This window comes from Boleophthalmus pectinirostris, unplaced genomic scaffold (genome assembly GCF_026225935.1).
Source record: "Boleophthalmus pectinirostris isolate CB_2022bp ecotype Guang Dong unplaced genomic scaffold, ASM2622593v1 HiC_scaffold_10, whole genome shotgun sequence".
Classification (NCBI taxonomy): Eukaryota; Metazoa; Chordata; class Actinopteri; order Gobiiformes; family Gobiidae; genus Boleophthalmus; species Boleophthalmus pectinirostris.
The window spans coordinates 24,800,096-24,827,837 of NW_026570971.1; the positions used below are offsets into that span (position 1 = coordinate 24,800,096).

At 37.2% G+C, this 27,742-nt stretch overlaps 2 protein-coding genes across 2 annotated transcripts; one reads left to right on the plus strand and one right to left on the minus strand.

Annotated features, from left to right (window-relative positions):
* Positions 1-6,393: 6,393 nt before the first annotated feature.
* On the minus strand, positions 6,394-13,925 carry LOC110157333 (stress-induced-phosphoprotein 1-like). Its single transcript, XM_020921645.2, has 18 exons — positions 13,771-13,925; positions 13,463-13,515; positions 12,661-12,739; positions 12,405-12,550; positions 12,256-12,333; positions 12,112-12,168; positions 11,810-12,016; positions 11,495-11,725; positions 11,319-11,373; positions 10,850-10,940; positions 10,634-10,775; positions 10,116-10,220; positions 9,936-10,044; positions 8,637-8,769; positions 8,293-8,367; positions 7,645-7,747; positions 7,065-7,171; positions 6,394-6,975 (listed from the first exon to the last, which is right to left on the minus strand). Exons 1-18 carry the CDS (start codon positions 13,796-13,798, stop codon positions 6,846-6,848), a joined length of 1,929 nt encoding a protein of 642 aa, XP_020777304.2. The 5' UTR covers positions 13,799-13,925; the 3' UTR covers positions 6,394-6,845.
* Positions 13,926-14,945: 1,020 nt separating this feature from the next.
* alms1 (ALMS1 centrosome and basal body associated protein) lies at positions 14,946-27,693 on the plus strand. Its single transcript, XM_020921642.2, has 18 exons — positions 14,946-15,078; positions 15,153-15,270; positions 15,344-17,078; positions 17,161-17,314; positions 17,844-18,601; positions 18,858-19,125; positions 19,441-19,556; positions 20,327-21,239; positions 21,669-21,776; positions 22,310-22,465; positions 23,070-23,833; positions 24,434-24,551; positions 24,945-25,142; positions 25,924-26,162; positions 26,834-26,999; positions 27,072-27,129; positions 27,254-27,353; positions 27,446-27,693. The coding sequence occupies exons 1-18, from the start codon at positions 14,946-14,948 to the stop codon at positions 27,488-27,490; spliced, it is 6,147 nt and encodes a 2,048-aa protein (XP_020777301.2). The 3' UTR covers positions 27,491-27,693.
* Positions 27,694-27,742: the final 49 nt, after the last annotated feature.

Below are 27,742 nucleotides of genomic sequence, written 5' to 3' on the forward strand. Positions count from 1 at the left end.
TAATGTCAATAAAGGGTTTTCAGCTTTTGAAGGCCTCTCACCATTCAAGAGATGTATTATTTTGTTTTGAATCGTTAATTACTATGACAACAGAAACAAATGTCTGTGTAATCCCTCAGTTGTCCCAGTAGGCTCCATAGAAAAAGAAAAATTAAATCCCTGTTGACAGAATTGAATCTGTCTTTTGTTACTATGACAACAGTGATAATCTTTTATCATTATGAAACCCATGGGTAGACATTTGTAACTTCACATGTCTGGGTGCAGAGTCCAGGCGAAACAAGAAAGACTTTAAACATGCTCTCACTCAGCTCATCTTTCCCTCTTTTAGATGCAGATATTATCATTGAAGTGTCCATTTAACCCGCACAAAGGACGCCTCCTCTTCCTGTTTCCCATCATGCACCGGGAGTGACAGCTCGGACAAAAGCTTCAACATTCATTTATCTTCTTTATATGCCCCTGATGCAAATGCAGAATATTGGATGGACACAGCAATCAATCCTCTAATTGAGTTTGTGCTATTTCAACTTGTTAAGGGACCTCTGCCCAAATTATAGGAAAGGTCAATTTCTCATTCTGACAATTACTGTATTCATTCATTGGTCCAACAAAGAGGAGCAGAGACAGGTTTGAAGCAGGAAGCAGCGCACCCAGAGACCCCTATTGTGAGAGACCCCCGCTTGATCCCCGTTATAATGCTCATTAAAACCTGCTCACTGTAGATTGGCTCAAAATGGGGAATTAATATGGAAATCAAGCTGCTGTATGGAGTAAATGACTGGTTAAGAAGGTGGTTTAGGAGATTTGTGAGGCTATAAAAGAAAAAAAAAATGGACATGGGTAGCAATATTGACAAAATTGCATATCTTAATAATCATACTGATGAAACTTGCATGACATTACAGTTGGAAGTGGGGAATATATTGAATTGAACATTGTGCATGTGTAGACTTTGGGTATCTGCACTTTTGTGGGTAATTTTACATTTTTACATTTCATATTTGTCCACTACTTAAACATAAACTTTTTTACAGTAGGACTGGGCCAAATAATCAAATAAATCTAATTAATTCAGGTTTTAAATAATTGAGATGTAAAAATATTGCAAAATTGTGAAATTGAGGACTATTATGAAACTCCTGACTTTCTTACTTGCAAAGCAGGGTTATTGTGCAATTACACTGACTTTGGTTTAAATCTTTTTAAAATTATAATTGTCCAGGGTATGTAAAAAAAAAACACAATTTCATTTTTTGACTATATTGCCGGTTTAAAGAAAGATGACAGCATATTTCTGTTAGATTGTAAAAATAGTTTCTGATTATCAATATCAGCAAAACTTAATTTAATAACATTTTGGATGCATGGACTGTAAAACTAAAGTTTTTCATATTCTTTCTATCAGTTTTTCATATTCACCTCTCCTTGATATATACAAATCTGTAAAGCATTTAAAAACTAAATTATAGTATTTTGTATGGGTATATATAAGTAACTGGCATCCGTCTTAAAACCTTTCCAAAATGAGCACACAGGAAGGAGAATGATTTGATGTAACAAATGGCAAAAGTTTAGCAGCACCAAAACTCTCCGATGTTTTTAATTAAAAATGACCTTTGTCCAAGACTTTATCTTCCATTTGCACATTTGTTTTAAAGGGCATGAGGTCTCCATTACATTTAACTCAAAATATAGGCTCCCAGACAGACACTGACCACATTTAGAAGAGCTGCACAAGAAATCTAATTAAACAAACTTAAGCATTTTGTCTGCACTTTGGAGTGGCAATAAGTTGAAAATATATAGAAAGAATATACTTGCCATATAGGACAACCATATACAAGAATCATCCAACTTCTATGCCTGTCCATTTTGCTGTTTGATATTTTATCCTTTTCGGAAAACAACCTTAAAGATGTACTAAGTAACTTTTGTGGTGGAGTATCTGTTGTTACCTGCCATAGAGATTTTATTGATTTGCCCGGAATGTTCCACGGTAGCTTTAAACATATCTATCTTGTTTTTGTTCAGTTACAGGTGTTATGTCTAACTAAAGATATCTTGAAAACAATGTACATTTCTAACTGTTAGTGGGCCCGCCACCCGATTCAGATCTGACCTGTGGCCTGGACAGCCTGGTGGCACTACTTAATTGTCTCCATGGAGACAGATAAGTTTAATGCCATGCTGTGGAATATTGTGATCTAGGGAAACCAATAACATCATGACAAGCAGGTGGCATGAAATTGCATTAAATGTCCTATATTAGACAGAATTGACTCTTGTGAGCTTTAAGCCATGTTATAATGTTGTTTCCTCATCAAAAACATATTTAGAGTTGTGATTTGTTTCCTTGACACATGTTTAAATAATCCTTTATCATTAGTCTGTCTGTATCTCAAGCTCAGAATGCTCCGTTCCACCTTGTGATGTCATGAAGTGCTAGTTGAAGTTAACAGCTCCTTTTACATTTAGTTCAGTAGATTGGGAATTCCAGGGCTGAAATCAACCAAATGATTCTAGTGAAGGTAAATGGAATTGAAAAACACAGTCGAGCTGTTTAAACTGTTTAAGAAAAGCCTAAATATCCAAGGTTTGTGTGTTAAACATGTATGAATGAAACAAAACACAACTCCAGGTTTGTGATGAGGAAATAACATTATAACACAGATCAGAAATAGTGTAATATGGGCCTTTTAAAATACCCATCTCCTACTAAGTAACATTGCATTTTTCCTTTTTTTTTCTCCCAATTATAACATCTATAACTGAATAAATATAAAATAAATCCATACTAAATGTAAAACAGCCATACTTGAGGCACAGAACACACTAGGACTGTCACGATAACAAATTTAGAAGCACGATATAACGCTACAGAGAAATAATATTGATATTATATTGACTACAATGCAAAATAATCCTTGTATACCCAAAATCACCACACTTTTACAAAGAAATTGTACACACGATAAATATCAAGCCCCAAAATATATTACAGCTTTCCTGTATTGAACGATAAATAGATAGTAATTGTCATCACAGCCCTACTGGACAGTAGAAAGTTGCACAATATGCCTTTAGATCTGAGATCTGATTCTTATAGAAACAGGAGTAGAAATAGTCTTCCTCTAAGCTCTATAGTCATCCCCCAGAGTAGCATTTAGTCGGTTGATGTAGTGCGCGAGTCAGCTGCTCCCTCTCGTCTCATCAATAGTTTATTTACCGAGCGCAGAACCCACAAAATTAGAATAAAAATTTGATTGTGTCTCTCCGCAGTGAAACCAGAGCATTCAATTACTCCAGCTGTATCTTCCTCTTGAGGCGGATATCTACAGCATTAACATTCATCAACAAAGAAATATCAGTGAGTTTCAGTCTCATGTCAGCAATTTTCAACGCTACAAAAGAAAGACAGATTTGATAAAAGCTCTTGGATCCACTTAATCTGGTCACAATGTCTCAGAGCACAAAAATCAATTCTTTATGCGTACTGTCTGTCGCTCTTGTCAGTTTTTATCATCACCTATAAATATGCAGACTGTACAAATATGTTTTACTTTGTTTTTATTTGAATTCTCTTTTGTTTAAACGTTCAAACACTTTATTACCTTTCAAGAGTCTAATTGTGTTTTTTCTCCATGATGTGATGAATGAACTTCTGTCTTCCCTAGTCACCAATACCCACTTTCATTGTTTGTTTACTTGGTGGGTCAGTGCATGTTAAAGGTGCACTTTGTAATTTTTCTAGTGAAGGGTCTCCATGGAAATTATGTTGCTTTATCTGGATGTATTCAATGTGTCCATCTTGAATTTAGTGAAAATAGTTTTTTTATTGACCTAAAAACATGCATTCTTACTGTTGATGGGCTCAGCTCTACAGTTACCTAACATGTAACTTGGCCCTTTGGCGTCACCTGCTGTCTCCTGAAAGAGAAATAAGGGTAATGCCACACTCTGAAACATTCTAGGAAACATTTCCAGCTGTTGACTCCCATTCACCCCCTCACAAACACTCTACCACTAAGTACCACCAGAGAAAAGACTTGACTTTCCAAGTACCCTCAGATCTAATTCAGTTCCAGAACTAATCTTGGCCTGAACCAGGTCTAAAAATGGACTACATTATTTCCACTGTAATTCTAAACAAGAGAGGAGGACAAAAAAGTGGAAAAATGAACTCCATATTAGGCAAATCCACAAACTGAAGAGCTGTCCAAGTACCACCTGAATGAGCTTACCAGTGTGAGAAACACGGCTCTTAATCATACACCAGTGTACATGTACACTGGAGGCAAGGTCAGTGAAGTGTCTTGCCCAAGGACACAACAACACTAATGCACCAGGCTGGAGCCACTGTGACAACTGGTGTTCCCAGTGGTCTCCCATCCAAGAACTAACCAGGCTCGACCCCGCTTAGCTTTCCAGGTAACAGAAAATTGAGCATTGTCAAGGTGGAATGGTCACTGTCACTGGCATTTCCTGGAGAACACAAGTTAATACCTTCAGTATCAGGTATAATGATAGAAGTTTACATTAAATGCAAGCCACGTGTTTCCAGTTGATATCAGATAAAAATTCTTGAAGTCAACCAATGTAATCCCAATATTAACTGAATGTAATCATAGACCAAAACCAGAACTTAGACTACAAGACTTTACCTAAACTTCCTTATGGTGAATGTATAGCTTTAATATTGTAATGTTCAGCTCATTTCTTACTACTTTTGATTTATATTAACACTGCATATTTTCATCTTCTTTAGTGATTCAGTTTCCCTACTCTAATTTGTCTTCCTGCAGCTTGGAAGGAGTTTAAAAAGAAAGATTAGTTGTCTCCTAGGAAATGTTTAATATTGTGGAACATTCCAGACAAAGCTATAATAAGCATTTTTATCAATAAAATACCTTGAAAAACATGTATTCTTACAGAGAGAGCGCATTTGCTGACCTGTAACTCTGGCCTGGTGACGTCACCATGGAGATACTGTGGAACATTCCACAGAGACAAGTAGGTGTAAGACTACAAAAGTCTTTTTTCTTCAACATGTACTTGCGCACAATTGACTCTTGTGAGCTTTAAGCCATGTTATAATGCTGTTACTTCATCAAAAACATACCTGGAGTTGTGTTTTGTTGCATTCACATGTTTGAGTAACCCTTTATTATTAGTTTGTCTACATTGCCAAAACTAAAAATGCTCTGTTTCACTTTGTGATGTCTTGAACTGGTAGTTTTCAAGTTAACAGCTCCTTTTACTTTTAGTTCAGTAGAAATTGGCAATTCCAGGGTTGAAATTATCCAAATGATTCTAGTGCAGGTGTATGAAGTTTAAAATTTAATACACAGTGAAGCAAGGTGAAGCAAAGTGTTTTCAGTTTGAGAGAAGAATTAAAAATGCAGTGTTTGTGTGTTAAACATGTGTGAATGAAACAAAACACAACTCCAGGTATATTTGTGATGAGGTACCAACATTCTAACATTGCTTAAAGCTCAAAAGAGTGAATTTTTTTAAATAATATAGACCCGTTAATGTCACCGTTATTTTGTTAAAGTGGAAGACTGACTCTGCTTAACACTGCAAAAAGAACCCCATTTCCTGTACATATAGTTCACATGCCTTCACTCCTCATCACTCTTTATGTGAACATGGTTTTTAGCCTTATTCAACACAAAACAGCCCACACTAGAAAAGCATTTTGACATTGTAATGCCTCAGCTAAATGCACTGGTGCTGCTGTGAGTTCAAACAGAGTTCATGTTGTTGGTTTTACAATCCTTTTATTCTCTCAAATCTCCCCACGATCAAATAGGGCTTCATGGAGGTATGCCACTGTGTCAGCCAATTAATGCCCACATAACAGCTGCTCCAAGAAGCCAGGACTAAGCACTGAACACAGCAAAACACAGCAGCGATTTCACCACCGGCAGACCACTTTTAGACTAATTATTCAGCACTTTGGGATGGGTTTAGTAGCCTGGATCTTGAATGTTTAATACAGGTCAAACAAAGAGGAAATGGAGATAATACAGAAAGAAGGACTATCATCAAATTCAGCCAGTGTTTCCAGAGGGAGAGATGAGAGAGGAATCATGGTTAAGAATAAACATTATGGCTCATTGTTTTGTATACAGATTAGCCATTACGCATTTACTCCCCAGACACTCTAGTGGTGTAGTGCCACAGACAACCTGGGGCAGACATCTGGAAATAAGGCTGCAAATCTGAGCTGCTTATAGTCAACTAGTGAGTATGATTTAGAGATTTAAGCAACAAAACTACTGAGTAATGGAAACAGCTGCTACTGAGGCCTTTCTCTAAAACTTCACCAGGATCATAAAGCCTAAACTACAGCACAGACCTTAACTATGTTTAAGAGGTCAAGTAGAGTTCGATTTTTATAGTTTAATTAAAAATGAAACAACATTAGAACTGAGATGGAGCAGAGCCTTGAGTAACAAAAATCATGCATCAAAATCATAAAATCATGCATTAAACAAACACATAATAGGAACATAAAACAGCTCAGCTCAATACAGTAATTCAATGTTTTCTCATTATACAAGGACTTTAAAGAAAAGCTGTGGACTGCCTCAATAGAGACAGATAAGGTAATGTTGCCACCTAGTGGTGACCAGAGCATAACAGGAAAACTTGTCAATTTTAACAGGACTTGTTTTAACAAAAACAATCACTTAAAATTATATTACTAAAACTACTATAGAGTTCTAAAGTTCTCATTGAGAGAAAGAGCGTACTAGTTACAGTGTGTAGTAGCAGCATGTAGTAGCACACAGTAGCGCATAATAGTAGTACTGTGTAGTAGTTTGTAGTACTAGATCTCAGTTGTAGTGAGTGGGTTTATGGTTGAATCTTCCTCGATCAATGCCTTTGTTTTGTGGGATGTGTTTAAAAGTGCAGTCGTCTTTGGTGCAACCGGTCGTCCGCCAGAAGAAGCACTCCTTCTCTACACTGCAGAGACAAATTTACAATTGTGTTTATTCTTCCACATTTACTCCTTTAACAGAATCATTATTTAGTTTAAAAATTCCTGGTCTGACCTGGGGGGAGTGAGGGGGTCTGTGAGGGCATCTTTAGAGACTCCTATCCCTGGAGGAATTCGACTGGGATAACGCACAGCCAGAGGACTGCCCTCTAGCACCAAGCCCTGTAAAAACACAAGAGGAAATTAATTTAACCTTTTCATGTGAGTAGAATTGGTATAGTAGTCAAACTTGTGTGCACATTAGATGTAAAAACTGCATTAAGAGATTAGATATTTCTCACATTACTGCACATTTTTTGTATTGGTTTTACATAAACATGACCTTTGTTTTATTTAAACTGTATACCCACCTGCATGTGAATATTATTTTAGTGACCATTTTATCATCATCATTATTATTATTATCATTATCATTATTATTATTCATTGTTTTATTGCTATTGTCAGTGAATTCACAAATTAGGAACTTGATTGTGCATTATGGTACAACATGAAATAATGAATAATAATGTTAACTATGATAAAAGTAAAGAAAATGGCCTGCATTACAATAAAAGATAAATAATATAAACATTAATTGGGGAACCCTGTAATTTATAATGGGAATCTATAAGAATATAAAAAGTATTTCCTACATTCAGAAGTTGAATGGCCCGTGCACTGTCCTCTTTCCTGGTGTAGTTCACAAATGCACAGTGATGCTCCAGCACCATTTTGATACTGAACACCTTCCCAGCTCTAAATTACAAACATGAAACAGTAAAATTAGAAGCAATTTAAGTGGGTCCTATATGACACAAAATTACTTTTGTGAGCTTTTAGCCTGCTACCTCCTCAAAAACATACCTGGAGTTGTGTTCGACTTCAGTCACACATTTGAGTAACCCTTTATTATTAGTCTGTCTGCATCTCCAAAAGCTCAAAATGCTGTGTTCCATCTTGTGATGTCATGAAGCGGTAATTTAAGTAAACAGTTACCTTTTCTCTTTTCTTCACTAAAGATTGGCAATTCTGGGGGTGAAATGATTCTAATGATTCTAGTAAAGGTATATGTAGTTTAAAAATATGTGACATCACAAGGTGGAACAGAGTGTATTTCTGTTTGAGAAGAACTAAATATGCAGGATGTGTTTGTTAAACGTGTGAATGAAAAAACAACTCCAGGTCTGTTTTTGGTAAGGAAACAACATGACAACACAGACCAGAAATTAGCATAATATGCGCCCTTTAAACATCTGATATTGACAGCCTCCAAACAAAGTGCTGGAAGAGCAGTACTTTACCTGCTGAAAACCTCTTGTAGAGTCACGTAATTGACTGTCGGAGCCAGAGAACCAACCCAGACTGGAAACACCTCCCTACAACAGAAAAGTTGTGACTTTTAATCAGACAATTCTTTAGACTTCATATCTTTAAACTCAATTAACTGGTGAATTACACAAAAATAAAAAATCCAAATTGTACATACGTTTGACAATTAAATTGGCATTAAGTAACTTTTTTACTACTCAAAGTGATCCCTTGTTCAACTTTATCCCCAACGGAACCACAAACAGGAATTATATGAAGAATTTGGCACCCCCAATGTCCATCCAAACTTGATAGTGATTATTAAAGGTTTACTCACATTTTGCCTTGCTTTTTAAAGACAGGAGGTGATTTATATTTTGTGGGTAATTGGACATCCTCCCACTCCTTGTTCAGAACACTGTGACCTGCTGTGGACAGCTGTGACATGTCCAACTGACAGGCACCATTTTCTAAAAGACAACAACATGACAGTTGGATCACATACAACTTTATATGTTTACCACGAAATAAAGATAGATTTACTCAATTTAAACACTGGACCACAATAAACTAATTTAAAAGTAAAATGTACTGAAATAAATCACTCATTCTGGTTATAGTAGCTGTCAGCTGTAGTAGGTTAAATCCCACAATGACAATAAAACTAAATAATAGTAGTTTCATGCTGATGACATCACGCTGGGGGTGTTCAACATGTATGTATGCATCTCTATGGTGGAACTTTCACCAGTTACTATGGTGACATAATGCACATGTTAGCAAACAGCCAAGTTTTAAAACTGTCTGAAAACTCAAGCAAAAATACAAAATGTCAACAACACATTTGGAGGGGTCTGAGCACTCATGGACTTGTTTAGGTGTTTGATTTTCAATAAAAAATGTTGAGTGTGAGTAACTGAAAAAACGTTTGCTAATGCTAGTTAGCTTGTGCCTGCAATTTTATGTGAGATTTGACTGAAGACTTGAGAGAAAGCACAAATCATTTCACTTGTTGTAGTTTCAATTAAGTCAGTACTTTCTGGTCAGACTGTGTTAAAATAAAGCTCAGATTAAAGTCTAAACAGAGCTTCAGTCAGAGCAGTGACTTCAGTTAGCGTCACCACTACAGACTGTGAATGACATCAGCTGCAAAGTATCAAAGTCCCATTGAGGTAGTTTTAAAGAGTCCATACTTCAACCACACCTTACCAATTGTATAACTACATATAAAGGCGTGGTGCACCAGAAGGCCACATCCCATTAATACTCACTTCTGCCAACCGCACCCAACATTTTTTTTTTAAATCTGGTAACTATACACCAACTCTATAATTAACAAAAGGTAAAATACTTAACAATCTTACTCTTGTGTAATTAGTGCTGAATTGTTGAAGGCTTTATTAAGATAATCATTCTAAGTGTTTTTACCACATGCCGAGTTTCCACAGTTAATGTTTACACTGGTTTAAAAGGCCATTATCTGCACTCTGTCTGTCCACTCACTATAAGCCTACGTCCTGTCTTTTAAGCCTTGAATATAGGCCATTAACATCCTCGACAGGTAATAAACTAGAACAGACATAGGGTAACGGTACAATAGAATACACGGTACAATAGTGTAACTGCAATATTTTACCTTCAGGACTGAAATTGCCCTCTCCGTTAAACAGAGCTTCTACGGCTTCTTCTAAACTGGAATGTCTCTTAAGGGCATTAGAGCTTTGGGTCCATGTGAACCCCATTTCCTGTGTCAGAGAATAACATGTTAATATTGATATAAAGCATTAATAAACTGTTATGTGAGCTCCTGATTTACCATAAGGTGAAGTGTCTGGGCCCGCTTTAGCTCCATTCTGGCCTCTTGACTTGTACTGTCCAGATTTAACACATCTCTATAGGCAAGGGAAGCCTCGTAGTATTTCTGAAAAGGAAAGATATTAGTTATCACTCAACTGTCACCCAACTGTCATTAAAAATACCTACATTGACAAAGAAGCTATGACAATAGACCTTTAAAATAGCTTGATTTTGCCCTGTATCTGTCATAGTAGCAGATTTATCTAATTTTACAACATAAAATATAAGAAATTGATCGTTTTTTTGTGTGAATAGAAACAGATATTTGAGTAATAGATCATTAAGAATGTTTTAAAACCTAGTTATTTGTTTATTTTTCAATCAAAATGGTCTTTAAAAATTGTGTTTTGGACCGCTCTCATCTTATATTTTTCCAGTTTATCAAATAATATTCCTTACTTTCCATATTGTTCAAAGTTCTTTATAATAAGGGTGTGTGTTGTTTTGAATTGTAAATTGATCCTTCAGAAGTCCTACCTTTAGACCACAAAGCGCTTTGCCTTTCCTGAACAAGCCTTTGATCCAGTTTGGCTCCATGGACAGGGAGACCTCAGCGTCACTCAGAGCTTCTTCAAACCGTTGCATTTTTTCAAAACAGAATGAACGGTTTCCAAATAATCTGAACAAAACAAAACATTTGAACATGTAGTGCTCATGTTTTAATGTTATAATGTAATGAGTCCACAGTCTTACTTGTATTCTCTTGGATTGAATTTAATAGCCTCAGTAAAGCATTTTATGGCCATTTCGTACTGTCCATTTGCAGCCAATTTGTTTCCAAAGCCTAAAACACAAAAATACAAGTTTTATGATCTCTTGAAATCTTATCTTTTACAAAGTAGCATAAATAAGTTAATATATAGCATTAAGAAATATTGATGTTCAGTCTGCATTCCCACAATCTATACAGAATAGACTTTGAGACTATAAACTGTATGGCATTTGTAGATAATATCCCTTAAAAGATTCACTGCACCAAATCATTACACATTCTCCATTTCCAATACAATCACCAATGCAGCTCTACTTCATTAGCACAGAATATATTTACGCTTTTGAACCCTTTGTGGCTTAAACATAATTTTTCAGTATTTTAATAGTTGATGTTTGTAAATAACCTCTCACTTGGAAGAAGCACAGATCATTTTGCTAGTTTGTTTACCTGCCATCTCTCTGCTCTTTTTTGCATATTCTTCTACCACCGAGTCCACAGATTCCTGGCAACATGAACAAAGTTAAAAACTTCTAAGTCATTTAAATTAACAGTACAAATAATTGTATCTTTATGAAGCCTCGACAAATGGCAATGCATGATGTTGCCTTTTTTTAATACTTTACCTCTTTATTTTCACCCTCTTTTTCTTCTTGTTTGATTACTGTGTTTCCCTTCGTTTTTACTTTGACAGGTTTATCCACCGTAAGTTGTTTTTCAGGCAGTTTAACATTTTCCACCATATTATTTTGAGTGCTCTGAGCTTTTTCTATCTTTTTAGGTTTGTTTTTGCTCTTCTTCTTTTCTTCTGGTATAGATTCAGTTATAGAAAGTTTAGAGTTTTTAAGTTCTATATTCTGTGGAAGAAATGAAAGACACAATTCTACTAAAACAGTGAAAAATAAAACTTTGCCAAATCCTCCATAAAATGTTTCACTAACCTTTGGAGGTTTATCTTTTTCCTTATTTAATATTACAGTTTCTTCTTCTTTTATCAATTTACAATGTTTTTCTTCAGTAATGGCTTTAACAGATAAATTAGGTGTAGATTTTGCAATTTCTTTATAATTATCAATATTATTTTGGTCAATATTAGTTTTGTCATTATTAAGATCTTCATTTTCAGAAGAATTTCCTTGTTCCTCCTCCTAAAAAGAAAAAAAAAATAATAATAAAAAAAGAAAAAGTGAATCAAGAAATAGTTTGACAACACTTTTAGGTGGTTATGCTTTAGCTCACTTACAGGTGAAACATTAGAATCACCGTCCTCTTTTTCTTGTCGCTTCTTTTCCTTCTTACGCTGCAAAAATATGTGTACAAAAACATGAATTAAGGGAATACAGACTGAAAACTCACTATTTAGTAAAATAAACATAAAGCTACTGACCATTTTCTTGCGTTTATTCTTAACAGATTTTGATTTACGTTTTTGTTCTTCTTCCAATTCTTTTATTTGCTCAGCCTCCTGAAAGAGAAATATTTATATTAAGAAGTTCCATAATACCCAATAATAGTGAGGAAAGAATCAAACAAAACCTTATCATCAATCTCCTTTAATTGTGGGTGAGGCTTTAGTTCCTGGGTATGATTTGGTTCATTAAAATTTTCGTCTTCATCTTCATCCTCATCACCTGAATATATCAGATCACGCTCTGGAACCACATCTATATTTTGCATTAAACCTGAAGAAAATGAATAAATTAAAAACAAATAAAATGCTCTTTATGCCACTTGAGGATGTTAAAGGAAAAAAACGATCAAATTTGTTGCAAGAATCAAAATAAATTCTTACCAAATATTCCAGCAGCACCCAGAATATCCATAAAAGAACCTGATGGACCACCGGCCTTTATGAAATCGACCATTGTTTCCTGTGTAAAAAGAAAAAGACACGGTATCACATATGCAATACAGTACAGTTTGTCGCTTAAGGTCATCTTGTTTTAGATTTCCATTTTAACGCAGCTACATCAGGGCATTATCGTACCGTTACCATACAGAAATGTAACTATCATTCCCCAATCCAGATCTTCACTTTTACTGAGAGAAAAGTTTGGTGCTTGTGTTGCTTGTAAAAATCTGATCTGGGACATCTGCTTTAACCCATTATATAAGCATATGTGTGTGAGTTGATTTGCCAGAATCATCACCTCTGCTATGGACAGGCAACAACAAAAGGATCAGATTGCTTGTGCTAATGTAATTCACGTCAAGACTACAGACAAATTAATTATTGACTTACAGTCCTCTCTAAAACTTCAACCAGTGGAGGACAATCCCCCTATTTAAAGCTTCTTGTCTCATGTAATGGCTGGCACTTTCCACTAAACACTAACCAAAACTGATTGATTGATTTGTAGTTCATGTATAATAAATGAATGGTAGAAATGTTATGGTTTTTAATTTACTGGTGCCACTACCCAACGAAATTAAACCCCACTTAACTTCTCTGAATACTAGATACTGGCCATGAAAATGTGTAAATATAGCTTGCCAAAGATCTAGTATAGTGTATTTTGGGACAACCTTTAGCATGGGCTGTCTTGCAAAACCTGTTTTGAGTGAACAATAGCGCTATGAATCATGCAGCTTACATGGACTTTCATGAGTGCGGTGTCTTCTCGAAACCTCGGCGCCCGAGTTGACACTAAATACAAAACACACATTGTTAGTAAATTAGTGAAATAGTATTAAAACAAAGATTTAAAACGTGTAAAAGACTAGGCATGCTCAAACATGTCTTGCTAAACTAAAAAAAAAAACAAGAAAAAAAAAAACAGTAGCTAGCTTAGTTCACTTTAGCTAGCTTTAAAAAAAAAAAAAAAAAAAAAAAAAAAAAACAACAACTCAACACTCCTCGTATAAGTAACAATATAAGCTTAGTTAGGTCGAATTTTCTTACCTTTAACAAAATCCCTCTTTTTCGGCATCGTGACAGTAATAGTCCTTTTCACTGTACTTCAGCGTAATGTGATATTTTGACCAGTTGTTTAGGACTTCCGTGTGAACAGTATTTTGTCAGACTGTATTTTGTCCCTGCTGCTCTGCTGCTCCCGCCTCTAAAAGGTCACACGCGGGTTTTGATTGGTTCGTGCAGGTCCGTGGCTCTAGAGCTCTACTGTGATTGGAAAAAATATATATAAAAATTGAAAGGCGTGCCTCCATAAAGACGCTTTTGCGTACCGCAAATGAAATGTAAAAAAACAAAACAAAAAACGTGATAAATCAAGTGGTTATAAGTAGAATTAATGGCAGAACCAAGTAGCAGACACAAATTTTTTTACAGTATTTAGTTTTACGATTAAGTTTAGGTTATAATTTGTAAGCACTGACAGTGCGATCATCACAAATATTACAGTTTCTTCCTTCTTCCTAGTACAAAAGTACAAAGGTACAAGGTTCATTGAAGCGATATGGCACGGGCTCCTATGCTCCTATTAAGCAATATTTACAAAAGGCAATAAAACGAAGGACGCTTTGTAATAATTTAGTCTTTTTTAAATAATATGTCAACAGAGCTAATCAAATTGCTTTTCACTTTAAATATAATTTAAATGTATTTATTATCATTTTTAGATCCGCCGTCTCTCACAGTCACGTGACCTAGCAACGCTCCTTGGAAACAGAGCGGAAGCGCGGCTCTTGTGGCGGACAACAACATCATGGACCATTTACAGGTACTTTTAGATATGTTCCCTGAAATTCTTGGCATAATAAAAATATTTTTTGCATATGCATAATCGGCATTCGTGTTTTGTCAAATATGAACCATCCCTGCTGCGAATGTTGACCATGCTTTGCTGCTGCCAGCTAGCACGCTAACTTGTGTTTTGTTAGCTCTGCTGATTTTAGAGACATCAAAAGTAAAACGCTCATAAAGAATTCACTGCTACCTTTTCATCAGTCGTTTTACTTTAGCCCCGAGCGTTCTGACCTCCAAATCATTGCAGTACGTCTGTGTGTCATCTGCAGTAACCTGTTGCGTCTCATGCAAATCATGTGGCCAACGTTAACTGTCTGTGAACTGTACCTTTAATTATTGAAATTATAACAGAACAGATAACAAATGTTGAATCTATGCATTCATGTATATTGTTTCGGGATGCCCAGAGGTCCGCGTCTGATGAAGACGCAAAGCTTCAGGGCCAGAGACCTCAGAGAGTGACAGACAGCAGGTTTCAACAGATGGAAAGCAACTCTCCACAATTTGGTAAGGTCATGATTGTGTAAAAATTACTTATCATGAATCATGTTCAAATAATCATATTTTTATGTCAATTTTAGCCTTCCAGGACAGTAACCTGTCTCCTGCTCTGTCATTGCTGCCATTGGACTCTGGAATGGATCTCAACACAGACTATTCTTTGTTTCAGCAAAGTGACATGAACTTTGCTCCTTTAAGGTAGTCAAACCACTTAGTGCAACAAAACCTCTTTTATTCAAACATGACTTTTTTATATTATGTTTTGTTTTAGGGCTTATCCAGACATGTCAGTGGCTTCTGAGAAGTTTCAAACCCCACCTCATGAGTGCACCTCTCAGACAGTGGATCAGGCCTCTTTAAGCCAGCATCCTTTAGCTCCAGAGATGACGGTTCTTTCTGAAGAAGCAGGAAGTAGCTATGGTTCCCTTTCTCAGCACAGTTTATCTCCAGAGGGTGTCAAAACAAAGGAGGAAAGTGTGCATTTAGCTCCTATTACAGAGGAAGAAAAAGAGATCGCCTCCAAAGTTATTTTCAGCGGCAATTTGGAAAGAACAGAAGACACTTATTTCCTGAACAAGGATGTCCCAGCTCAACAGCTCATGAAGATCCTTCAGAAAGATGTTGGTGTGCCCAGCAGCAGTAGTAGCACTCATTCGTCTTCGAAAAAATCTGAAACAAAAGAGTTTAAAAGTGTAGAAAAACCTGATCCAAACCTTATTCGAGAAGGTCCTCCAGGTGAAGCCTCTGTTTCCCATCAACAATCACAAACAAGGAGAGATTTATATATAAATGAGTCAAAAACACACGTATCTGATGTTTTTAATATATCTATCGGGCCTCGTTGCACTAAACCAGACAACAGCAGTGAAGCTTTACGGCAAGAGTTGTTGGACATTCAGAGGCGAAACAGTCGAGAAAATAATCAAGAACAAAACAAGACCAAAGCACGAAAAGAATATGCTACACCTTTTCCATCTAGGATCCCCAGGCTTAAGGATTTAGCCAGTGAAAATGTCAGCAGTGTTTTATCCACTGGACCATTCTCTACAGGAAATCCACAAAGACTCAGAGAACTCAAAGAACATGATTTATGGTCTTCAGGAAATCAAACTAGCATTGATGGTTCCTATCTCGGCTTCCTTCCACAGTCTCAGTCCACTCCTGGTGTTTTTAAAGCTCCTCCCAAATCTAGTGTCAAGCTTAAATTTCAACAGCTTTCTGACATCGAATCCAACAAGGAAAGCTCTATTCAAAACAGCGCAGACACATCACCCCCTTTAGCATCTGCTGCTAACGTTGAATCAAAAAGCCAATGCGAAGAGGAACCAACTTGTGAAAAAGTTCAGTCATTACCCAGTCTTAACTACATGCAGAAAGTGGATGCTTGGAGGGCTAATCAAAGCTCGGGTAAGACATCTTTGTTTGATTCCCTGGCGCTACAAGGGTTTACTGGCATCTCTCCAAAAAAGAAAGCTTATGATGCAGTTTCAGACAGTTTGAACCGCATCCTCAGTCAGCAAGTTATTAAAATGACTCAAAATGTTGCACAAAATGCCTCTGCAGATGTTTCTGCTACTTCTTCTCCCAGAAGAGAGGAAGCAGTGGGCAGCGCTCCCAGTGATAACATTGTAGCCACACAATCAGCTTCTCCATTCAACAGGTCCCAGTCTCATTCATCGCTCAGTACAGTTGTAATGTCAGTTAAAAAGGAGCAAGCCACAGAAGCACGCATAGAGAAAAATGAGACAGAGGAAGTGGAACCTCATCATCAACAAACTAATGAAGGAGAATTGTCACCTCTTGTTGTTAGTCTGAGTCAGTTTAGTGATGTGACACTCTCAAATTCTCAGGATAGTTCAAATTCAGGTCAGAAAGTCACCACTTCTATCGGGACTTCCTCTGTCAGCCTAGAAGTGGATAACTATGATCCTTATTGGACGGCAAAATTATCCACACCACCCCCACAGCACAAGCCTCGGGAGTTAAATATTGAAGAAAGAATCCCGGTAAATACAATATGAAACTTACGTTCAGGTAAAATTCATTGTGAGATATTTTGATTCAAACACATAATTTTTTTTCTTGCAGTTGTATCTTCAAAATCTGGGAATCAGTCAGTCTCCCTCCACCATCCTGACACCATTTGCCCCGAGGGGACCAATCAGAGAGCCAGAGTTTTCTCCCACGGAGCTTGGTACAATTAAAGGATCTACTCCAACTAAAAGCATCCAGCATTCTGAAGGTACATTAACAAAATATTGAGTTAATTATCCTAAGTTGTAAAATTTAGGACCTGCTTTATTTAAATAACACATTTATAACAACACTGCTTAAGTGCTTCACATATGGGACAAATAATTAAATTGATTAAAAATAATAATAATAAAGTACAAGAGAATGCACTAACATACAATAGAATAGTTATAATAGAACAATTATTTGTGAATTGTATGACAATATTATTATGATCAAAATGTTATTTTTATTAGAGCTTGATTTCACTTTCAACCTTTTAATGTTTTATAAACCTTGTTGAATAAGTAATGCTGCCAAACCATAAATCTATTTAATTGTATGTCAGTATAAAAACATACTTATTTAATTTTGTGTGGCTTTGGAAATAATGCACAGATGTGAAATCAGGTTAAACCTAATTGTTATTACTCATGCATACAGTAATTTAGAAAATTTCAATATGTATAAGGTCAGTATTGTGAACATCATAACTTCAAACTGCTCTCATTCTTTGAAACTACTATTTTAACTCTTAGGTGGCACTCCTCACAAAGCAGAGTTCTCCAGGTCCAGTCTCCAGTCAATGGACTCCAGTGTGTCTGTGCCGCTGAGCACAGATCTGATTGGACAGGATCGTTTTAGACCCGCCTCCTCTTCCTCCTCTGAAGCATCTGCACCAGTTCAAATTGACCCTAAAATTCTCTCCTATCCTAATGAAGACCTCTCCAGCCAACAGCAGAGAGACGGCATTCAAAATCCAGTCTGTTTGGGACCATCTTTAGATCAGGAGGCTGACCAAAACGTACATCAACAGGGTTCAAGCACAGAGCAAAATGCAGAGATCTCTTTTGTTAGCTCCGGTGCTTTGTCAGATATACACAAGCTACTCAGTCAAGCCGAAGATATTGTGTCACCCAGGTTATCATCTGCGTCTGATACATTTTTCTCACAAAGAAAAGAGGTTTCAGTTGCTCCTGCTTTCACCGCCGAAGACTCCAAATCTCAAAGCTCCCATCTCTGGACCAGGTCTTCCTCGGATTCAGTTTTGACAGCAAGAGAAAGGCTCACAGCTGAAAACAATCAACCCACGAAGCAAAGTGGTGTTATGAGCCGAAGTGCAGGTCTGTCTTTGGTCCTGAACAAGTCCGTCCAGAGATCAGAGCCCGAGGGGTGCAGCGCAGGACCCCCTGATGGTGTCCCGCTACAGCCCCAAGTGCAGCCGCCTAACCCCACCACTGCCATGGTAACAAGTGGACCAGAGGAGAGTAAGGAGACGTCACAGGAAAGATCACAGGTATGAATATTTATATTGTTAAAGTTTAGTGTATGATTTGTTTTTAAATAATTGAGATAAAAATTTACATGAGAGAACAAGACAGCTAGAACATTCATAATAAAATATTTATTCAAAATATTAGTTGGTTCAGTAGTCCAATCCAAATACATTCATCATGCTGTGTTCTATCTAGAATAGAGCATGGTACTACAACTTTTAAGTAGATAAAAATATAAATTGGTTAATCCCTATGACTTCTCTAATCACAGGATAGTTCTGCACAGAGCATTACTTCCTCCCCTGTCCCAGTGGAGTCAGTGAGCGACAGGAGCAGCGGCAGGAGCAGCAGCAGGAGCAGCGGCAGGAGCAGCGGCAGGAGCAGCGGCAGGAGCAAGCGGCAGGCAGGAGCAGCGGCAGGAGCAGCGGCAGGAGCAGTGAGAGCTCCTTGGCAATTCGAGTGGCAAAGTTACTGCAAACTGAGTCTCCAGCTACAATGGTGTCCAGTACCACCAGTGTGGACCAGGAGGAGTGCCGAGCCAGAGGTAAGAGAAGTTTGACAATAGTTTTATCAGTTTAGGGTGATTTATCTTCCTAAATATTTAAAAGGAAGCTTCAGATGTGTTGTATGGTAAACTACTCTATATATCAGCATTGTTTTATAATAAAACGAAAATGGAACAGCTTCAGTTCTTTCTTGTTGTATGATCCTTGTGTACAGTAGCATAATCTTATTCAAACCTTATTTTGTCCCAGTTACTATTTTGGTTTATAAATATGGTATTTAACAAGATTTACCAATAGCAACAGATGTTTTTATGCAGCTGCATTATAATTTCCTGTTTGTAACGTTCTTCCAGAGTGGATCAAGCAAATGATTTCAGGTCAAAAGTGTGAACCTCTGGAGTTGGACCAAGAAGACCGAAGAAGAATTGAAGAAATCAAGAGGGAACTGTTACTGAAAAACCCTAAACTGGTACAAACAAATCTTACAGTTTGAGGCAATTTGTGTGTCAGTGTTTTTAATAATTATTAATTAAATTATTTATCATTTATTTTAATTATTCTTTCAAAGTTTGGACTGTACAGATGTCAAAGGTATCTGTGTGATGATTGCTTTTTACTCTTTTTGGTTGCTGTGGTTCAGGGTGATTTATGACTGAAAGTAATGAAGGTACTGGCGATAATAGCTTTCCATGAACTCCTTAAAAGATGGAGTACACTTTAATGTTCCCATAGGGCAGTTTGTCCTCTGCATTTGGCTTGGTCAGGAATATCTAGCTGCAGCATTAGCCAAAAGTTAATATGGTGTGGTCTAAGTTTTTGTTTTGTCATTTTGTTTGTTTCTATTTTGTCAGATAGCCTGCAATGCAAATTTTGATTGACAGTTTGCTAATTTACTGCTACTGTTGCTGCCCGATTATAGTTTAAACTTCAGCCAACTTAAACTGTTGCTATGTTTTTTGTGTAATGCATGCTTTCTCTTTATATATTGACCACACAAACAATGAAAGTTCACATAGTTAAACCAAAAATGTACTAACCCAAGTTTAAATGATTTTGAATATAAACCTAGATTAAACAATTTTTTTTCAAAGGAGACTATAACAAAATCAAGATAATACCAGTACAAAATCAAGTGGTGGAGAGTCCATTTCCTTCGTGTCTTCATGACTTTCTGACTACTACTTTCACTATAGCTAATAGGTTAATAACGTAATGACCTTTCTTTTGTTTCCATTTCAGGGCTACGCCAGCACAGACACAGAGAGTAGTGCAGCATCTAGCTTCAGACACCCACGAGGACCAGCTCCACTTTATCATATAGACCGTCACAAATCCAAAATCCTGGAAACACAACCTGACCAGTCCAAGAGTCTTAGTCCAACTGTCCCAGAGCTTACCACCCCACGAAGAGAAGACATCATTGAGACCAAAGTTAGAGAAATTGCTGCAAGAGAAGGTGTAAATTTCCCCAAAACAAAAGCGCTGACTTCGATCACAATTTCAACCTGCCGACGGTCTACCTCCCCTTCTCCCTCAACTTCTCCTGCCCCCCCGAGGACCCCCAGCACAGAGCCACTGCATTTGAACCAGCTAACAACAGAAGATGACAACAAACTGGTCACAACAACACTGGATAAAGATGTGCATAGTCAACCAGAAGAAATAGATGAAATAGCCTTGGAAAGTCGAGTCCTAAATGAAAAAGCCAAAACAGCAGTAAGACAAGATACTGTAGGCGGACATGAATTTTCGCCTGTATCTTCAATAAGTGTAGAGCAGGATAAAACAAAAGAAGACAATTCGAAGTTGTTCAAAACAGCAGAAGTTATTGAATCATCTAAGGTTGAACAAGTTACTGCAAAATCTGGGCACATCTCTCAAGTTCGCCTCCAACTATCACCAAAACCAGTGGATCCTAGTTCTTCAATGTTTAATGTTAGTTTACCCCCAAAGCACTTCATCCCACTCAGACACTCCCCCTCCTCCCTCACCAGCCCAGACGAAGGGGTGGGCATGTCCAGTCCCCCTGAATGGCAGGAGGTTCCCAAAAGAGGAGAGAGATATGAACCCAAACGGGGGTTAATGCAGCAGCCAAGAGTTACTTCTGCAATTCATGTATCACCAAAGCCTTTAGCAGTGGACTCAGCAGTAGGTAGGTGTCAGAACATTTGACAATTAACCACATACTGGTTGATTTTTCTTGTTCACAAGTTACTTCTGTCACTTGTTTTTGTGATTATGTATTATATTGGGCTACATTTTCCTATTTATAGATGCCATTTTGAGGACTTTTAACTATTCAAGAGATGCTGAGTTTTGAATTTGTAATTTCTGTCTTCATTTTTCATCAGTCTGAAGCCCATTATGTTTTATTTTTTGCCATTTATATCTCAAAAAGCATAATTAAATTCTAGACCATGATATTACATTTAATAAGATCCAACCATAAAGAAAATTAAAATTCAAGAAAACAAATATTATGGTGAGAGCTTAATATGATTGTGCTATTAATTATGAATGTATTTTTATATCGCAGAATATATAGCTTTTTAAATTCTAATAAATGTCTTGTTGATTGCAGTGCCTCACCTTTTGCCTTATAAACCCAGCGGAAGTGAAGAGCTCTTCTATGTCCCTCAAACTGAAGCTGATTCCTCCAATGACACCACCATGGAGAGCACCCACACAGGTATGTTTAATGAAAATTTGAATGTTGTCTGTACTCACTAGATCTGCCTAAATGTCCTTTTAATTGAATTATTTAAAGAAAAAGATCTTCTGATCTTCTGACCTGAGCTAAACAAACAGTAGAATTCCCTAGGGAAAGCAGCATAAAAAGGGCTCTATTATTAACCACTATTTCAGAGCTATTGATAATTACGGTAAATGAAGCAAATTTATTATGAACATGATCCTACAAAATGTTAAACCAATTGGATTTTTTTATATATGGTGACACAACATTGATCAGGTCTTATCAGTGAGTGAGTGGTTGGTTGAGGAGCAGCTGGTCCTTTGTAACCTACACCAGCACAGTCATTAATTATTCATGTTCCAGGGCTGACCCAGACAAAGGCAGCAGTGGGGCCCCAGCGAAAAGCAAAAGAGACCTGCATCCTCACATGTTTTTCAGTTTTAAAGGGAGTTACTAGAGAAGACGATAAAACTATTTTGTATAATTTTTCTATTATTTTGAATCTGCACTGTTGTTATTGTCTATAGGATCAGATGACGCTGTCCCTCCGCGCTTCAGCAGTGATGTTTTGGGACATCAGGACCCGGGTTTGGACCGTGGAGTGACCATAAGACACACAGAGGGGATCTACAGCAAGAGACGGACTAAAGCAGGCTTCACCATGAGCGAGGAGGCAGGCAGAGGTGAGCTGGAGAGGGCAAGGTTCCTGAAGTGAAATCACACACACAAAAAATTTAAAAAAGAGAGGGAATAAAGCCTTTATGTGTACAGCGTATTGCATGATTTTACAGTCCACTGGCTCAGCTGATTTTTTTCTTATCATGTTTGTTATGAGCAAACTGCTGCAAGGGAAATAAATGTTTTATGCAGTGGAGAGATGTTTTTATTTGGTGAAGAGTAAATCTGTTGACATTGCTGATATGGATTTTTTTTTTTATGTATGTTTTTTTTAAATGCCAAAAATAGTTGCCTTTATGATTTTAAACAAAGTAGAATCCTGAAATAGAGCAGACTAAATGCATGTGTTTTAGGATAACATAATAATAACATAATGCACAAATGTTTAATAGATACTGAATAATCCATATTTATAATTTACACTTCAGTGACTGGTATCTTGATCCATTTTATTATTCACTAATGAGATGCGAAACGTCTTGCACATCTTTATAAAATAATTGTACATAATTAATTATAGCATAACACACCATAATTTGTCAGAAGTTTTACATGCATTTTTAAAATTCATTGTTGTAGATTTTTGATTTGTTTTTATGGTTTCACCAGATGCACCAATCCACGCGCCCCAAATTCCTAAGCCCTCCTCCCCTCTCTTCACCCGAGTGCCTTCATCTGACACAGAGCTCCCCACTGCCTTCAGAAGAGACCAAGGGACCAGTCCTGTCTCATTCCTCACCTATGAACCTCCTCTAGCCCCCAAAACACGAGAACCACTCAAACTTCAAACAAGACCTCATCACCATGACGACCTACCATCCACATCCAAGGAAAACATCAGCGACTTGGACCAACTTTGGCAGAGATTCAGTGAGCGGTGGAGAGGGGAAGAGGAGTCTCGTAATTTAAAAGAGAAGGAGATTTCACTGTTGGAAAGACTGGAACGCTTATCTCGAATTTTACATAGCACTCGGGACAGCACCATTTCAGAAATGGAGATGTCAAATCAGGAAGTTCAACAGAAATCTAGAAAAACAGGTGCTTTGAAAGAATTAAAAAAGCAAAGACATGCAGACAAGAGCCATATAAGTTTTCAAGATAGAAGAAGTGAAATTGGGTCAAGACATAAGCACAATTTGGACGATTTGAAGCTTTCCAGTCCAACAGAACGTGATGTTACATTGGATTCTGTGTCTTCCACATCAATGTCGACGGTTGATACGGAGAGGCTGGTCCGAGCGTTTGGAGCAGAGAGAGTCCAGAGGAACCTTAGGAGCAGCTCTAGTCTGAATAAACTGTACTCCGCCATCAGCAAACAAAGGGAGCAAGAGGTCACGACCCCATCAGAGACCAGCACTAATGAGGAGTCCTCTGTAAGTCTGCACTTGAACTTCATTAGAAATATTTATTTTCTTTTTCTTTTATTTATTTATTTTTCCTTCCAATTCTGCCATGTTTTATTGGTGGTCTATAGACATGTTTTTGTCATTTGACAGAGGATGTCATGTTGTTTTATCCATGTTGTTACTGTTAATGTTTGTTTGATTCACATGTTTGAGTAATCCTAATTTATTAGTCATCTCTACACCTCAAAATGCCCTGTCCCAACTTGTCATGTCATGAAGTGGTAGTTTTCAAATTACCAGCTACCTTTTACCTTTAGTACAACAGAGACTGGCAATTCTACGATTGAAATTATCCAAATGAATCTAGTGAAGGTGAGTTTAAAAACACAGTTGAGCACTCACTGTATTAACACATGACATCGCAAGGTGGAACAGAGTGTTTTCTATTTGAAAGAAGAACTCAGCCTAAATATGCATGTTTGTGTGTTAAACGTGTGAATGAAACAAAACACAACTCCAGGTATGTTTTAGATGAGGATACAACATTATAACATAAATCAGAAAGTAGCATAATATGGGCCTTTAGGTGTCAAAAAGTGACTTTGCTGTTTAATATATTTCTTACAGGTGGTTGTTGATTCAGCTTCATCAACCTGCACTTACACTCTACCTCCACATCGTGGTCCCTCCAAATCTCTGGTCTCTAAGAAGGCCGTCAAGCTGGTCTCAAAAGGCATTCAAGCAGGTAAATATATACAATATTCCTCTCTTCATGGGATCTTATTATTATGTATTTATGTTGTTATTTATTTGGCTAACCCTGTAGTTTAGACCTCTACAATGTTTATAGAGTGTGTGTAATCCCTCAGTAGTCCAGGTACAATCCATTGCAAAAGTGCTTCAGAGTAATTTTATTGTAGTTGGCTTCTCCCTTCAAGCAGATAAGGCAGTATCCACCAGCATCTGACCAGAAACGATGAAGCCGCTTGCATGAGCTGCAAAACGTATTTGATCAGAAACATTTGTCCAGTAAATCAGTGGAGACGCCCAATTTTCCTGTTTATTTATGAGCTTATCAAAAACATTCAGGTGCATGCTCACAGGTTTTGATGTGCTTTTCTTTCCGTATTTTCCTTAGGTGATCTGGAGATCGTCAGTAATGGAACGCGGCGTCACACTCGAGATGTTGGGACCACTTTTCCGTCTCCTAATGACATCAGGAGTCTGATACAGAGCTCCTCCTCCTCCAGTCTGGACCGAGAGCACAAAGCCCCCCGCAGTACCCCAACCAAGACCCCAAAACACAAGAAGAGCCCCTCAAAACTATATCCACACGGTAAGATCAGTGTACTCTAACAACCACAAGAACTTACTTTATTACCCTGAGTTATGAAAAAAAAAACAATAAGAGAAACACAACAAGGTATAGAGCCCATAAATAGCCATAAAAACTACTACTACTTTTTTTTCTTTTTAAGTAAGACATATGGCATTATTATAAAGAGAAAAAAAAAGATGTTCACAAAAGGCACAAACTCCTGCCAAGGCACTGGTCATTATCTTGCAATATAGTTTACAAAGGTATTCATATTCTGGGATAAATTTAACCACATAATGAGCATTTTTAGAATATATTAAAATGTATCTTTAAAATTAGAACCTTAAGTATTTGGTCATCTCCAAACATAAGAATCATCATATGCATTTCTCATAATGGAATATATCCATTTTAGTGCACATTTTTTAAATATATCTTTTTTTTTTTAGATATGCCTAAAGGTATACTTGGCAACTTTTAGTTGGGGGTCCATCACCTGCTTGTTTCTATGGATATGTCTTTGCTCTGCTTGGAATGTTCCACAGTATGACATGAAACAGCTCTATCTTGCATTTATTAAATTACATGTGGTTTTATTGCTCAGATATACCTAGAAAAACATGGCATTCTAACTGAGAGAAGCTGCCTCTCCCCAGATCTGAGCTGTAACTTGATCTCTTTAGGTCTGCATGAAGATAGAAAGGTTTAATGCCATACTGTCAGACCCTCCACCAGAAAACCTTTAAGTATTCACATATACTATAGCAGTTGAATTACAGCTTTATTTTATGATTTGTAGGTATTTCCTGGTTCATTTCCGCTGATGAACTGAAAGCAGAGGCCCGTAAAGAAAATGAGCCGGAGGAGTGGAGGCCAAGCACCGTGTGGTTTGAACCTTTGAGTCAAAAACCTGCGTGGAGAGAGCCGCTCCGACAGAGACCAGTGCAGGAGCAGAGGAACGTGCAGGAGACTGAGACTGAAGCAGACCCAGGGAGAAAGAAGCCCTCCTCCTCCTCTGTGTCCCGGGTCAATCTGCAGGTCTGTTCATTATTACATGGGTTTAAGAGGGCGTCACTACATGAGTTTCAGAAGATGGTGGAAAAGTTAGGACCATTACCATAGCAAATAACAATTCAAAACAAAATATATCTCTTTAACTGTCAAGGGCAGGCAAAATATTAATTGTTAATATGCAGGTTTGTGCGGTTGGAGAAAAATAGCAAGATCAATTTATCAATAAAATAAATGATTACATGAGATTTAATATTGGATATTTCCTTTACTAAACCTTACATTGATGCATTAGTGTCATATTCCACAACTTGAAAATTACAGCAGGGTGGAGGGACCTGCTTATCTCCATGGGGACTCTTTAATGCCATATTGTGTAACATCAATACTGACTTGCTTATTTATTTTGTATGCTTTAATTTAGTTAATGTATTAATTTATATCATGCCTATCGTGACTCTGTACAGCACTCTGGAGACTTTGTGTTGGTAAAATGTGCTATACAAATAAATTTGGATGGGACTGGATAATATTTTACAGGAGACAAGTAGAAAAGTATAGTGCACCTTTAAGCAACTCAGTGTTTGTTTAGCCAAGGTTAATGATATCCTATCTCCTCATATGACTAAATATCATTTGTGTTAAACTCTTCTTAAATTGCTGAGCTCAAATATCTGCTTTTCTTTGTTCTGTTTTAGGACGCGTTGCTTTCAGGACGTCCTGATTTTGTGTCGCGGTCTCGTCAGAGGTTGGAGAGACTGGCTCTGCAGGTGGAGGAGAGGAGACTCCAGGCCCTCTTTAACCAGGAGAGAGAGCAGCTGTTTATACAACCAGGGGGACCAGGGAGGCTGCCTAGACCTGCAGGTAATGTAATTGTCTTTTGTGTTGTGTATTGTTTTAATACATGGAAAAGTTTACACATTTTCTCTTTCAAAGGCACTGCCCAGTTGAGGAGAGCTGTGCCCAGGAAGGAGATGATCCAAAGATCTAAACAGTAAGTAGGCTTTTTTTAAATAGCACTTAAAATACTTAAGTTTGTGTTTAATGAGGCATTTTCCTTTGTTCAGAATATACCTTTCCACACAATGAAAAATATGAAAATTATGTTTTTGTTGCAGGATATATGAGAACCTGCCTGAGGTGCGCAGGAAGAAGGAGGAGGAGCGAAGGAAAGCAGAGTACAGATCATATCGACTCAATGCTCAGCTTTACAACAAGGTTTACAGTACAGAAATGATGCACGATAACTACTGCTCTTAGGTGATTTGTGTCTAATTTCTCTCTTTTTTTCTTTTCTTTTTGTCTTTTAGAGAATTACAAACCGAGTCCTGGGCAGAAGAGCAGCATGGAACTAATGTGAATCTCAAATTAAAATCATCTGAGACTTTCAAAACAAGCTACCTGAATGAACTGTTTCATGTAATATTTATGTGGCCTGATTTTAAAGATTATGGTTTTAAAAGATTTTAGTGTTTTTACATTTCTAACAAAGCTTTTGTAGTAATTCAGTGCCTGAATTTTAGAGAAATTTTGTATTAAAAGCATTTTGTATCATGGATGTATTGTTTTATTATTTTTTTTACAAAAATGGCAATACTACTCCCTCA